The following is a 15,085-nucleotide window of genomic DNA, read 5'->3' as shown; positions in this document are numbered from 1 at the left end:
GGCTGGATGAGACTGAACCTGGACTGAGAAGCAACTTTACCAGTGCCACTCAGATTGGACTCACAATAACATGGACATAGAACGGTAGTAGGATTTTGCGACTAAACTTTTAATTTGTTTCCTATTCACCAAGGATGGTGACGGTGCAGGTGGACGTGGGGAAAAAAATTCTCCCTAAATTGAGCACTGTAGATTACTGATGTTTGTGAGAGTGTTAACTCCATATAACTGCTTGAGATTGTGGTCCTAGATGCCAGTGCCATTTGGAAATTGAAGCCGCTTTGATTGCATGAGATTGAGAGAAACGAAGAGGAGGAACTCAGTGAGAATCCCAGAAGTGCGTTTGGGAAATTAAATGACTTACAAGTTGCAGAATAAACATTGATGCTCCAATCTGTTGGGATGTTGGCATTTATAGCGAAAGGAATAGTATATAAAGATAAGGAAATATTGTTGCATCTATACAAGGCATTGGTGAGGCTGCACCTGGAGTATTGTGCACAGTTTTGGTCCCCTTATTTGAGGAAAGATGCAGTGGCATTGGAGGCAGTTCAGAGGAGGTTCACTAGATTGATTCCAGAGATGAGGGGGTTTGTCGTATGAAGAGAGATTGAACAGTTTAGGCCCATACTCTCTGGAATTTAGAAGAATGAGGGGAGATCAAATTGAGGTATACAAGATGATAAAAGGTATGGATAAAATAGACATGGAACGGATGCTTCCTCTTGTGGGACATTCTAGGACGAGAGGTCTTAGGATAAGGGGTAGCAAATTTAAAACAGAGTTGAGGAGAAACTACTTCTGTGGAATTCGCTACCCCAAAGTGCAGTGGGACAGTGAGTAAATTTAAGGAGGAGTTAGACAGATTTTTAATGGGTTGAAGGGTTATGGGGAGAAGGCAGGAAAATGGGGATCAGGAGCATATCAGCCATGATCGAATGGCGGAGCAGACTCGATGGGCCGAATGGCCTAATTCTGCTCCTATATCTAATGAACTTATTTGTATTCAGAAAGCTGACAAGTCCCACATATTCTAATGAACCTAATCCATGAATAGATCACAAACTATTGAAGTGGTACTGGAGCTACAGAATGGTACAACTCCACTGGCAGTTTCCAGGTTGCAATGCTGTATTCCTATCCAGATAAAAATGAGATCCGATATGGAACAATGTGCAGAATGGGAATGCTTGATGGGTTTCTAATTTTAGCAAGGAAAATGGATCTGCACAAGTCAGGGGAAATTTATTCTGGGCAAGTGAAGCAATAATATAAAATCTGCGAGGAATAAATCAACTATTGGATGAAGCCAAATTCATAAGACAGCTCAACATGACAATGTTCTCCAGACGGATGTGTTTTGTGATAAATGGCCGTCTGGTAAAGCATGGTGTTCTAGCAAGCTGGAGCGGGGAGAAACAAAAAGTTATCTTTGATTAAAAAAAATAAGGTTTCAGAGTTGACATCTGAGCAAAATTGGTTTCAATGTTTTCAGTGCCTTGTGTGTAAGTTTTTCAAGTTCAGTATACATGACGCTGGGTGGCACAGTGGTTAGCGCTGCTGCCTCACAGCGCCAGGGACCCGGGTTCAATTCCAGTCTTGGGTCACTGTCTGTGTGGAGTCTGCACGTTCTCCCCGTGTCTGCGTGGGTTTCCTCCGGGTGCTCCGGTTTCCTCCCACAGTCCAAAGATGTGCGGGTTAGGTTGATTGGCCGGAGGGATTAGCTAGCAGGGGGATTCGCAGGGTAAATATGTAGGTTCACGGGGATAGGGCCTGGGTGGGTTGCAGAATCCCGAGAGTGTAGATGGAGGCCATTCGGCCCATCAAACCGGCACCGGCAACAATCCAACCCAGGCCTTATCCCCGTAACCCCAAGGATGTTGTCGGTGCCGGCTCGATGGGCCGAATGGCTTACTTCTGCACTCTAGGGATTGTGTGAATCCCACCCAGGCCCTGTCCCTGTAACCCCAAGATTGTGCAGGCTTGACGGGCCTCCTCCTGCCCTGTAGGGATTCTTTGATTCAATGGCGTGTCTTCCTGGGCTGCAGGTCCCGTGACTGAAAGGGGAACGTAGAACTCAAGAGATCTTGAGACACGTTAGTTGGAACAGTTGAAGGTGGCAGCTACTCTATGGACGACGTCCCACCCTCTCCTTGACCTTGTCGATTTTGGAGGTTTATATGTTTTCCGCTGTTGCGGAAATGTGACTGAATTAGTTGATATGCCTGCTACAATCACACGTTACAGTTCGTTGCTTGCGCAGATTACCTAAGAAGGCAGTGATGGAAGATGAGCTAGTGTTTACAGCGCAGTAGTTGACATTTTTCCCATTTCGCCCTTGTCATCTCTTTTCAACTGCAGAAGCAGAATGAGCTGTTGGGACTTTCAAAGTAACAATCAAAACCTCAAATAAAAGCAATGTCATTTTAAATTAGCACCTGAAGTCATTTTTCAGTCATAAATTGCAGGCCGTCACTGACACTGTACCAGCACAGTGTTAATATTACACTCACATACCAAACTGAATGTGCTGAAAGCAATTCTATTTGTGTCTGGCTGAAGAAATCAGCACCTATTCAAAAGAACTTCAGATCATCTGAGATTCGGGTGTGAGTCAGAGTTGGGAATACCAGAATGTGAAGGAGTTTGAATTTAAGGAATTAGATTGGAGAAAATAATTGGAATGCATTCAAGTAGATGATTTTCTATGCGAAAGGGATGTTGACCAGATGTTAGATTATTCGAGAGCTCAGTTGAGTGGCTAATCAATAATATTCATGCACCGAAAACCAGTTTAGTCATTTTCTCTCTACTTGAATCAAGAACGACACTCAAGAAGCTCGACACCATCCAGGGAAAAGCAGCCCTGCTCAATTGGCAGCCCATCCACAAGCATTCACTCCCCATGCCCACTGACGCACAGTGGCAGCAGTGTGTACAAGATGGTGGCACAGTGGTTCACACTGCTGCCTCACAGCGCCAGGGATCCGGGGGTTCGATTCCCAGCTTGGGTCACTGTCTGTGTGGAGTTTTGCACATTCTACCTGTGTCTGCATGGGTTTATTCTGGTTGCTCTGATTTCCTCCCACAGTCCAAAGATGTGCAGGTTAGGTGGATTGGCCATGCTAAATTGCCCCCTAGTGTCGGGGGGACTAGCAGGGTAAATATGTGGGGTTACGGGGATAGGACATGGGTGAGATTGTTGTCAGTGCAGGCTTGATGGGCTGAATGGCCTCCTTCTGCACTGTAGGGATTCTATGATTCTATGAAGATGCACCACGGGAACTTACCAAGCCTCGTCAGACACAGGATACCTCCCGGGAACCCCACCTGCCCCACAGACATGCCCCCACCCCCACCACAACACTACCATCTAGAAAATGGCAGCAGATGTGAGAACACCACCACTCCAGGACACTCATCGTACCGGCATAGAAATATATCGCCCATTCCTTCACTGTCGTTAGGTTTTAAAATCCTGGGGCTCCTTCCCTAACAGCGCTATGGGTGTACCGACACCACATGGACTGCAGCAGTTCAAGAAGGCAGCTCAGCACCACCTCCTCAAGGGCAACTAGGGATGGGCAATAAATGCTGGCCTAGCCAGCGACACCCATATCCCATAAATGAATAAAACCAATCCATCACGCAAACCAGCCTCCCATCCATTGACTCTGTCTACACTTCCCACTGCCTCGGCAAAGCAGCCAGAATAAGTAAGGACCCCACGCACCCCGGACATTCTCTCTTCCACCTTCTTCCGTCGGGAAAAGGATACAAAAGTCTGAGGTCACATACCAACCGACTCAAGAACAGCTTCTTCCCTGCTGCCATCAGCCTTTTGAATGGACCTGCCTCGCATTCAGCTGATCTTTCTCTACACCCTAGCTATGACTATAACACTACATTCTGCACTCTCTCCTTTCCTTCTCTATGAACGGTATGTTTTGTCTGTATAGCGCGCAAGAAACAATACTTTTCACTGTATGTTAATTCTTGTGACAATAATAAATCAAATAAATCAAATCAAAGGACAAAAAGTGATGCCTAGGCAGCAAAACTGCTACCCTGAAACAACGAAAGAGCTGTGAATCCTTGGAATTCTCAATCCTGGAGAGTTGTGGATGCTCCATCATTGAATCTACTTAAGGCCGAGACAGACAGAGTTTTGGTCTCTCGGGGACTAAAGGATATATGGAGCAGGCGAGAAAGAGATATGAGGCCATAGATCAGCCATGATTGTATTGAATGGTGGAGCAGGCTCGAGGGGCTGAATGGCCCACTCCCACTCTTATTCTTGGGTTAACTTAGTTGAACCCATCTGAACAAAGTAGATTGTCATCATGATCAAAGCAAGAATTCCCAAACCCAGGACAGACAAAGGTGTAGAAACATGAACAGAAATGGAGGGACGGGGGTGGATGGATTTTCCGTCCAATTTTTGGGGGGCAGGAATGATGGAGAGGGCGGAGAGTCCACCGGGGGAGATCCCAAATCAGCTTTCACATCGGAGGGAATTCCCCATTTGATTGTCTCTGCCCCCTCCACTGATGTAATGGGATTCCTGCCACAGAATGAATCAGCGGGAATTGTCAGAGGGGTTTACAACCGGTTTCGAAAGACGGGGACCTGGTAATCAGAACCCACAGGGGTCACATCGGTAATACAGCCCCTGGAGGAGGTGGGGGACGGTTATTCCCAGGCACTACCTTGGCAGTGTTCGGGGGCAATGACAGCGGCAGTGCCGGGGGAGGGGGGGGGGGGAGGAGGGGAGGTTCTATTGGAGAGGTTCACGTGAGGATGGGGATTCCTTGAGGGGATTGGAGGATCTGTGTCTCTGGGATGGGTGAGGTTCCCTGGGGAGGTCCCATGCCCTTGGAGAGGGTATTCCGTGTCTGTTGGGAGTGGGTTTCCTGGGGTGGGAGGAGGGGATTTGGCAAGGGGTGGAGGGTTCTGTGTCCATGGTTCATGGGGGGAGTGGGGTGCGGTGGATCCTTTTTAAAGGCATCCCGAACTGTCAGGATCCGAGGTTGCGCCGGTTCATTCCAAGCCTGGTCCGCCAACCAGAGGCGTGGGGAGCCGCCTCTTCCTTTTATTTTCCCGAAGTGTTGAAAAATATGGTGAAGAAAGACGGCAAGGCAGCTGGTGGCGGCAGCCCTCCGCTTTTCCCATCCGAGACAACACTTTGGAAATAAAGGTGGGAAAATTCCACCATGAGAATTTGTGGGATGGAAGCATCTATTAGGGCACCATTGAAAACTATAGATATCCAATTGGGTGCAAAACCGGTATTGGAGACCCCAGTGGAAATAATAATGTAGCAAGTGGACGATTGGTGTTAAATATGTGTCGGGGGCCCCAGTATCGAAGGCAGGAAAGGGCTTCTGACTTTTGAATCTGGAGAGTTGAATTCCTCAGTTAGGGAGAGAAACTTCATTGCAGTGTTAATGTAAGCCGACTTGTGACACTCATAAATAAACTTAAATTTAAAGGATCTTAAACTGTCTAAACTATCTACACTGTCCGTTTAAGAGCAGCCCATGGTTTATGGGAGGTGGTGGCCGTGTGGTATTATCGCTAGACTATTAATCTAGAAACTCAGCTAATGTTCTGGGGACCCGGGTTCGAATCCCGCCACGGCAGATGGTGGAATTTGAATTCAATAAAAAAATATCTGGAATTAAGAATCTACTGATGACCATGAAACCATTGTCGGAAAAACCCATCTGGTTCACTAATGTCCTTTAGGGAAGGAAATCTGCCGTCCTTACCTGGTCTGGCCTACATGTGACTCCAGATCCACAGCAATGGGGTTGACTCTCAACTGCCCTAGGGCAACTAGGGATGGGCAATAAATGCTGGCCAGCCAGCGAGGCTGTCCCACATGAATAAAAGAAAATATTCTGCCAATCTTTTGTAATATTCATCGGCGATGAGCAGAATAAGGGGTGGAAGGCCCACTTGGCCCATGTTCGCCTCCCTGCAGTGCCTTATGGCTGTGTAGTGTATGGACGGGAGGGCATGTTGGTACCATGCCAACGTTGTTTCCGGGGGGGAGGTGGTGGGGGGAGCATGCCATCAGCACCCTCCTTGTTTATAACAACCTCAATGCCATCCATTGCATTCTAATCCTTCCCGCCCTATATTCTCACTTCTGCAGATGCTAGTGAGGAGACCCCTTTGCAAGTAAAGCGTTCGCTCAGTCTCCCTGCCTTGCCTTTACTGTGTTTGATCCTGGGCTTGGCAAACAGTAACCATCCCCGTCGAGAGTGGGGACAGCAAAGGTTTCAGATAGAGGCACCTCGCTTCCTTTGATGGGGCAAACAGCATTTCACAGCCCAAAGAGTTTTACAGGCACTGAAGTACTTTCTGAAGTATTGTCATTGATGTGGAAACTCGGATAATGCCGCCGCAAGAAAGCCTGGAATTCATTCTTCTTAACTCTTTTTCATGCTTAAATGAAATCAGTACTTACAAAAAAATCTCCGATTTGAAGTGGGCAGTGCCAACAATTACCAGGAAATTCTCCTTTAATCGTACGTTTGACTCACAATTTTAAAGCCATTCTTTTCTTTTCAGGAAATGCTGGAAAGAATCGAGAGATTTGAATTCTACGAACGTGCAAAGAAATCTTTCGCTGTGGTTGCTACAGGGTAGGTTTTTCCATCACGTTGCAGTTAAGCATTTTTATTTTACGGATGCCAGATGTCAGTTGATAAGTCAACCTTTGAAACCTCGGAAAATCCCTCCAAAAATCGGGGTTGGCTTATACACCTGGCATAAAAGTAGTGTGGGTGGTCATCATTTTTTTCATCTGTCATGGGGGTCTGCTCTGTACAGGCCTATCCTAAACTCCTCAATATCCTCGCAGCATGCCCTGTATCATCTGCCTGATTCCCCGGATGGCACAGTGGCACAATGGTTAGCACTGCAACCTCACAGCGCCAGGGCCCCGTGTTCGATTCCCGGCTTGGGTCACTGTCTGTGCGGAGTTTGCACCTTCTCCCCGTGTCTGCGTGGATTTCCTCTGGGTGCTCCGGTTTCCTCCCACAGTCCGAAAGACGTGCTGGTTAGGTGCATTGGCCATGCTAAATTCTCCCTCAGTGTACCCGAACAGGCGCTGGAGTCATAGAGGTTCACAGCATGGAAACAGGCCCTTTGGCCCAACTTGTCCATGCGCCCAGTTTTTGACCACCAAACTAGTCCCAATTACCCGTGTTTGGTCCATATCCCTCTATACCCATCTTACCCATGTAACTGTCTAAACGCTTTTTAAAAGACAAAATTGTATCACCTCCACTACTACCTCTGGCAGCTTGTTCCAGTCACTCACCACCCTCTGTGTGAAAAAATTGCCCCTCTGGACCCTTTTGTGTCTCTCCCCTCTCACCTTAAAACAGTGTGGCGACTAGGGGATTTTCACAGTAACCTCACTGCAGTATTAATGTAAGCCTACTTGTGACACTAATAACTAAACTTCAAAACAGTTATAGAGAACTGGAAATTAGACCAGCCACTTCGCTGGGTGTAATTTTGAGGCTGATTATTAATACAAGTATAGTGGGCAGAATTCTCCAGATGTTCACCACCCCACCCCGGCACCATCCCCTGCTGCCAGCCCGAACGGAGAATCTGGCACTCAGCCAAATCTCCGTTTACAGGAGCAGGACCGGAGAATCCCAGCCGCGGGCAAAGTCGGAGAATCCGGCCTAGTATGTCGTGGCTTGAAAAGGGGTGGGGGAATGGGTGGGATCTTATACGTGCATGACTTTTGGGGCTAAAAGAAGGGGTTGCCTCATGCGCTGGTTGGACTTTTAAGGGTTGGAATGTCAGAAGGCGTAGAAGGAAGCAGAGAAAATTATTTGTTGCGGAATGCGGCCCACTGCTTTCAGACGCAGCCCAAGACTTTTCAAACTCCCTCCATTGGCTGCTTTTTAAATATATCGTACCAATTAATCCCTCATGACTTCAAACCAAGGGCAGTCCTTAGATGAAGCAGGGTTGGGACAGATGAGAGGGGGAAGGGATGGGAGGATATGTTGATGGGAGACGGGGAGCATGTGTGGAGAATAAACACCAATATGGATCAGTTGGGCTGATTGTTCTGCAGCTTTTATCTAATGTATGTAATTGGATCAGGACATGCTGATGTAGTTTCTATCCACATCTGCTCTTTATTTTATTCTTCCATTCTAACTTTCCATGTCCAATTGTGTACTGAAGGCGGTCTATGTAATCTGGTCACACTGTGATTGAACCTGTTTGCCACTGGTGGTGCTGTAATGCTTCCAGTTGGTGTAGTTATGCCATCACAAGTTTATGATGTGGAGATGCCGGCGTTGGACTGAGGTAAACACAGTAAGAAGTCTAACAACACCAGGTTAAAGTCCAACAGGTTTATTTGGTAGCAAAAGCCACTTTTGCTACCAAATAAACCTGTTGGATTTTAACCTGGTGTTGTTAGACTTCTTACTGTGATCACAAGTTTACACAGGGCCCCAGCCTCTCTCACATGGCGAGAGTCCTGGAAATGGCCAAGAATTCGAAGGCCCTTCCAGCGCATGCTCCGTTATCATGGCGGTGGGAGCAGAGTTGGGCCGGGGTTTGTGAGTGAGCAGTTTACAGAGGCAGTTGGCCTCCACTGAAGTGAGACATTGACCGGCTGGGAGAGTGAAACGCGGACCGGGATTTTCCTGTCCTGTCCACCACGCGAATCGTAGCGGGTGGTGGGGGGCGGGGGGGGGGGGAGGGGCAGGGGGGAGGGTTGTGGGGGGGAGGAGGGGTGGGGGGATGGGGGGGGGGGGAGAGGGGGGAGGGGCGGGGGGAGGGTTGTGGGGGGGTAGGGGGGAGGAGGGGTGGGGGGGAGGAGGAGGGGTGGGGGGGGAGGAGGGGTGGGGGGTTGGGGGGGAGGAGGGGTGGGGGGGGGAGGAGGGGTGGGGGGGGGGAGGAGGGGTGGGGGGGGGGGACCCATGCAAAGGTCCGTTGACCTCGGGCAGGATTTTCCGGTTTTTGGACGAGTGCGGCAGAAAATCCCACCCCTAGAGTGGTGCAGATTAGACCAGATGATGGGGGGGGGGTCTGAACTTGGTGAATGGAGGGGCATGGGTTGACATGAGTTAGGTCAGCCGTGCAGCATGGGGAGTGGGGCATGGATTGTCCTAGGGACCATGGGGCTGGGTTGGAGGGGGACAAGGGGGTATGAGTTGGCATAGGTTGTCATGAATGGAATGCGTGTGGGGTGACGGGGGGGGCGGTCAGTGGGTTGTAATTGGGGCCCCGTTGAGGGGTGTTTTTCTTTTATTTGTGAAAATGTGTAATCTAACACAGAACTGGGCAGAATTTCCACCCATCCCGTCTCCGCACCCGGCAGTCTCCTTATTCCCCAGAGACGGTGGGCCCGACTCCAAATCCAGCAATCTCCTGGAACGCCTGCGGGCCACATTTTTAAAGGTCAGATTGGCAGAGCCCGGAATGTTCCAGTCTTTGCGCACTCAACCTTGGGAGTGAGAAAATGGGCCAAGGCTGCTCTCATTGAAAGTGTGTCGACACAAGCATTTTTAACGGCAACCATGTCTTTTTTTAAGGCATGCTAATGAGCTTTGGTTTACTTGACATTTTTTACCAGGGCCAGTAAAAGATGTCAGGGTAGCAGAGGGAGGAGTTGGATATGAGAATATTAATCGCTTTTGCTTCTGTCCTATTGGCATGATAGGCAGGCAGGCTTGTTGGGAAAATAATTAGGAAGCACTGCCTCAGAAATGATATATTGTGATGATGCTTAAGCAGTAACTGTTACTGGAGGGTTAAGCCGTGGCACTTGCTGAGTAACATCATTGATCTTGTTGGGAGGAAGTATGTTTTACATCCTTACCGCTTGTTGTTTCAGGGAAACTGCACTGTATGCAAACCTCATCCTGAAGAAAGGTGTGATTTCTGCTGGAGAAAATGTTGATTGAAAATGTAGCAAATACAGGATAATCCCAGAGTCAATTTCACTGATAAAGAGATGCAAATTATTATTTCTGGTGATGCTGTGAATTTTTTTTCTTTCAATGTTCTTTTTTCTCAATGATATCTGTATGAAATATGAAATAAATTGATAATTGGAAGTGAGTGGAATGCACAAGTTCTAATCTCACCATGTTTCAATTAAATGCTCCTGATATGAATGTTAAAGATGAGGAAGGGGACTAAATATTGTGACCATGTGGACAGTGGAGGTGATGGCCGAGTGGTATTATCGATAGGCTATTAATCCAGAAACTCAGCTCATGTTTTGGGGACCCGGGTTCGAATCCCGCCACGGCAGATGGTGGAAATTGAATTCAATAAATATATCTGGAATTAAGAATCTACTGATGACCATGAAACCATTGTCGGAAAAACCCATCTGGTTCACTAATGTCCTTTAGGGAAGAAAATCTGCTGCCCTTACCCGATCTGGCCTACATGTGACTCCAGAGCCACAGCAAAGTGGTTGACTCTCCACTGCCCTTGGGCAACTAGGGATGGGCAATAAATGCTGGCCCAGCCAGTGACGCCCATGTCCCACAAATGAATAAAAAATTTGCTAGTATGATCATTTTTGAATGTCGGGGACTGCTGCATGCAATGAATAAAGAAACCTTGAATAATTTTAACCCAGGAGCGTAGAATCCCTACAGTGTAGAAGGAGGCCATTTAGCCCATCGAGTCTGCACCGACCACAATCCCACCCAGGCCCCATTCCCGTAACCCCACATATTTACCCTGCTAATCCCCTGACACTAGGGTCAATTTACCATGGCCAAACAACCCAACCCGCACATCTTTGGACTGAGGGAGGAAACCGGAGCACCCGGAGGAAACTCACGCAGACACAGGGAGAACGTGCAGACTCTGCATAGACAGTGACCCGAGGCCAGAATTGAACCTGGGTCCCTGGCGCTGTGAGGCAGCAGTGCTAACCACTGTGCCACCGTGCCGGATGGGTAAAATGTATTCATGGATCAGGTTATTTTAAAGTGCGATATATTTGTGAGGATTATGTAACATCACTTTAATCGTTGCAATCGGGATGAGTTTCATGTGTTTAAGTTGTCGAACTATTGTAAACATTAATCCAAGAACAAATCTAGATTGGGGGCCACCATCTTCAGAAACATTATGCAGCAAACTGTTTTTGTTTAAAACCATGTGGGGCGTTTCTCTTCTCCAAGTGTTTGCAATAACCTTTCATTCAGACCATCTTTACATAAGCTCAGATAAAACAGAGGTCACGCAATCTGATTGCAGTGACTGCAGCGTAAGTGCAGAATACTGTAGTCCATGCCCGTCCCTTGCGAAATTAAAGCAAATCCCTCGAACAACACCAACACTGAGGTGGCACGGTAGCACAGTGGTTAGCACTGCTGCTTCATAGCAGCCGTGTTCGATTCCTGGCTCGGGTCACTGTCTGTGTGGAGTTTGCACGTTCTCCCCGTGTCTGCGTGGGTTTCCTCCGGGTGCTCCGGTTTCCTCCCCCATTCTGAAAGACGTTCGGTGCATTGACCTGAACAGACGCCGGAGTGTGGCGACTGGAGGAATTTCACAGTAATTTCATTGCAGTGTTAATGTAAGCCTTACTTGTGACTAATAAATAAAACTTTAACACCGTTCAAAGTGCCAACAGCTAAGCAGATCTGTTGTTCAAACTGTAAGGTTCGAAACAATTGCCAAGATTGATCGTGCTTCACTCCGGTCAATGAATTGCTTGGGGGCAGGGGGGAGGGGGGTGATACAGGAATCTAAATCTAAGAGGTATGTCTGAATTTCAGATTGTGCAATTATTGTGGAAGGACTAATTGAGAGCAGAGATTCAGATCATGGACTGCAGTTTTTTCTCCCTGTACGACGGCAGCACCCTTTTGTGGGGGTCGCTTATTTGATGCTCTTAATCATTTGATTTCAGGAGCAAGACTCTGCTCACTACTTGAATCCACCCTGGCATTTCCTTTCCGAATAATGTAATAACTCACTGATGCGCGGTGCGGGGATAATATTTCAAAAAATAGTTTGCAGTTCCACCACAAATCCTCGGCCCCATATGATTCAGCCAAGAATTATTCATGGAGATTACATCGGGCAGCGGTGACAGTGCTCTGAGCCCAGATGCATTTAGTGTGGGGAATGAGAGTAATCCGGAGCGGGTTCGGTTCTCAACTTAAACAAGGAGAAACATGCACATGGATTTATAATACCGGCAATAAGATGCAGGGTATTACTCCCGCACTTTCAGAGAATACCAGGGAAACATTATAGAGAGGGGGGGCTGTGGAGGAGTGGGAGGGGGCTCTGTCGTTGTTCATGAAGGGAGACCCATTGGGAGGGCCCCAATGTTTCTTGCCAGCGATCCGTGTTGGGGAGGGGATGGGGGAACATGTCTCCCATGAGAGCAGTGGGGGGGGGGGTCCTGATGTCAGTAGGGGGGATGGGAGGGGGTCTCCCAGTGCACTGTGAGATCGGGGTGCCCTTTCTAAATGATCGCTTGGCAGCCGGGCTCACTGGGGTGGTTAGGCTCTGCCTCCCCTCCCAAAAGGTGGTGGGAGGTGGTGGTATAGTGGTATTGTCACTGGACTAGTCATCCAGGGACCCAGGGTAATGCTCTGGGGACCTGGAATCGAATCCCACCATGGCAGATGACGAAATTTGAATTCAATTAAAAATCTGGAATTAAATGTCTAAAGATGACTGTGAAACGATTATCAATTGTTGTAAAAACACATCTGGTTCACTAATGTCCTTTAGGGAAGGAAATCTGTCATCCTTACTGGATCTACAGCCCACAGCAATGTGGTTCACTCTTAAATGGCCTAGCAAAACACTCAGTTCGAGGGTAATTAGGAATGGGCAATAAACCCTGGCCCAGCTAGTGAGACCCACATCTGCTAAACGTGTTTTGGGTGGCACTGTAGCACAGTGTTTAGCACTGCTGCTTCACAGCTCCAGAGATCTGGGTTCGATTCCCGGCTTGGGTCACTGTCTGTGTGGAGTTTGCACATTCTCCTCGTGTCTGTGTGGGTTTCCTCCAGGTGCTCCGGTTTCCTCCCACAGTCCAAAGATGTGCGGGTTAGGTCAATTGGCCATGCTAAAAACTGCCCCTTTGTGTCCTGAGATGCGTAGGTTAGAGGGATTAGTGGGTAAATATGTGGGGATGTGGGGGTAGGGCCTGGGTGGGATTGTGGTCGGTGCAGACTCGATGGGCCCAATGGTCTCTTTCTGCACTGTAGGGTTTCTATGATTCTATGAAAACCAGTCTCACAACACCAGGTTAAAGTCCAGCAGGTTTATTTGGTAGCACGAGCTTTCGGAGCGCTGCTCCTTCATCAGGTGAGTCAAGCTCGTGCACTGAAATAAACCTATTGGACTTTAACCTGGTGTTGTGAGACTACTTACTGTGCCCACCCCAGTCCAACGCTGGCAGCTCCACATCATGGCTCCCAAAACCGGCACGCAACTCACCAATCTCCGAAAAAAAATGACTAAGTGTGGGAAGATTGCAGTCTGGACTGAGTTGATTGCTCCCGTTCTGATGCTTTGGGGAAAATTCCGGCCAGTATCTGGGATTCTGGACATGGTAAATATTTCCTGACAGTGTTTGGGTTTTGCTGTGAAAATACAGTGACTAGCAGCCATGAAAAGTTGGCCAGCTTCTCTTACAGAACTATGATGGGATAAATTGTCAGTCGCGTTAAGAGTTGCTACTTAAGTGGGGCTTAAGTCAGAGATCTAATTCAAATCCTAAAACAAAGGCCGCATGAGAAATGCGACAGCAATCTGATAGTCGGAATCTTGGCAATTGTGGCTGCAGTCCAGTTTGTTGGGAAGCGATTAACATTTGAAAGGGAAAGAGCTGGAACTTTCTGGTAGGACTGCCAGCAGAAAATCCCTCGCTTCAGACAGAAACCAGCAGCAAACGGCCTTCCCCACAAGATCCATTCTGCTGCAGGGTTCAAAGCCCTGGCATGGGAAAGTTAGGCCGAAAGGCCTCCTTCTGTTCACTATGATTAAAGAGCTGCTGCTCTGAAAATATATCACCCGAAATACACTTAAACACTTGGTGTGGAATATCCTGCTGGTGAGATTTTCCACTCGTGCCGAAGTCCATAAGATACAGGAGCAGAATTAGGCCATTCGGCCCATCGAGTCTGCCCCGCCATTCAATCATGGCTGATAAGTCTCTCAATCCCATTCTCCCGCCTTTTCCCCATAACCTTTGATCCCCTTCCCAGTCAAGATTGCATCCAAAGATGTGCGGGTTAGGTGCTCTTTGTGAAAGAGGAATTTACCAACCGTGTGGCCCACTGTTGCAATGTAGGAAAACAATCCGTAAATCAGGATCTAGAATCTTCCTTCATCTTATTCTTTCATGAGATGTGGGCATCGCTGACGTGGCCAATGTTTATTGCCCATCACTGAGGACATTGAACCATATTGCTATTGGTCTGTGGAGTCACATGTAAGTAAGGATGTTAGATTTCCTACCTTAAAGGACATCAGTGAACCAGACAAAGGTCATCATTACACTTTTTCTATTCCAGATTTTTTTTATTGAATTCAAATTTCACCATCCGCCATGGTGGGATTTGAACCCGGGTATCTGGATTACTAATCCAGCGACAATACCACTATGCCAGCTCCTCCCCTAGTGAACCAGATGGGCCTTTACAATAATCAATGCTAGTTTTATGGTCATGATGTGGAGATGCCGGCGTTGGACTGGGGTGGACACCATAAGAAGTCTCACAACACCAGGCTAAAGTCCAACAGGTTTATTTGGTCGTAAACCAAATACACTTGTTGGACTTTAACCTGGTGTTGTGAGACTTCTTACAGTTTTATGGTCACCATTACAGAAACGAATTTTCAATTCTAGATTTATTAACTTAATTCAGATCACTTTTGAAGTGGGCATATGGGTTTCAGGAGCTGTCGGTTTCTGGTCAGCTGAAAGGGAGAAGGGTACAGCCGTGACTGCCACCGGGCTTCACCCTGGCCTCGTAAGGAGGTCAGAGGGGCAAAGAGGGACTCAGCGATTGCAAAGGGAGGTGCCCGCGGCAGTGCAGAG

At 47.9% G+C, this 15,085-nt stretch overlaps 1 protein-coding gene across 1 annotated transcript in view; it reads left to right on the top strand.

Annotated features, from left to right (window-relative positions):
* fuom (fucose mutarotase) overlaps positions 1-10,254 on the top strand; it is a 130,555-nt gene extending 120,301 nt beyond the window's left edge. The window contains exons 5-6 of the mRNA XM_078199629.1: positions 6,580-6,653; positions 9,887-10,254. Of these exons, the coding sequence (XP_078055755.1) occupies positions 6,580-6,653; positions 9,887-9,956 (144 nt within the window). The 3' untranslated portion in view covers positions 9,957-10,254. The remainder of the gene's footprint in view (positions 1-6,579; positions 6,654-9,886) is intronic.
* The last annotated feature ends 4,831 nt before the right edge of the window (positions 10,255-15,085 follow it).

Source organism: Mustelus asterias, chromosome 28, assembly GCF_964213995.1.
Source record: "Mustelus asterias chromosome 28, sMusAst1.hap1.1, whole genome shotgun sequence".
NCBI classification, from domain to species: domain Eukaryota; kingdom Metazoa; phylum Chordata; class Chondrichthyes; order Carcharhiniformes; family Triakidae; genus Mustelus; species Mustelus asterias.
The sequence above is the reverse complement of the archived record's forward strand: the minus strand, read 5'-3'. Positions and strand labels throughout refer to the sequence as shown.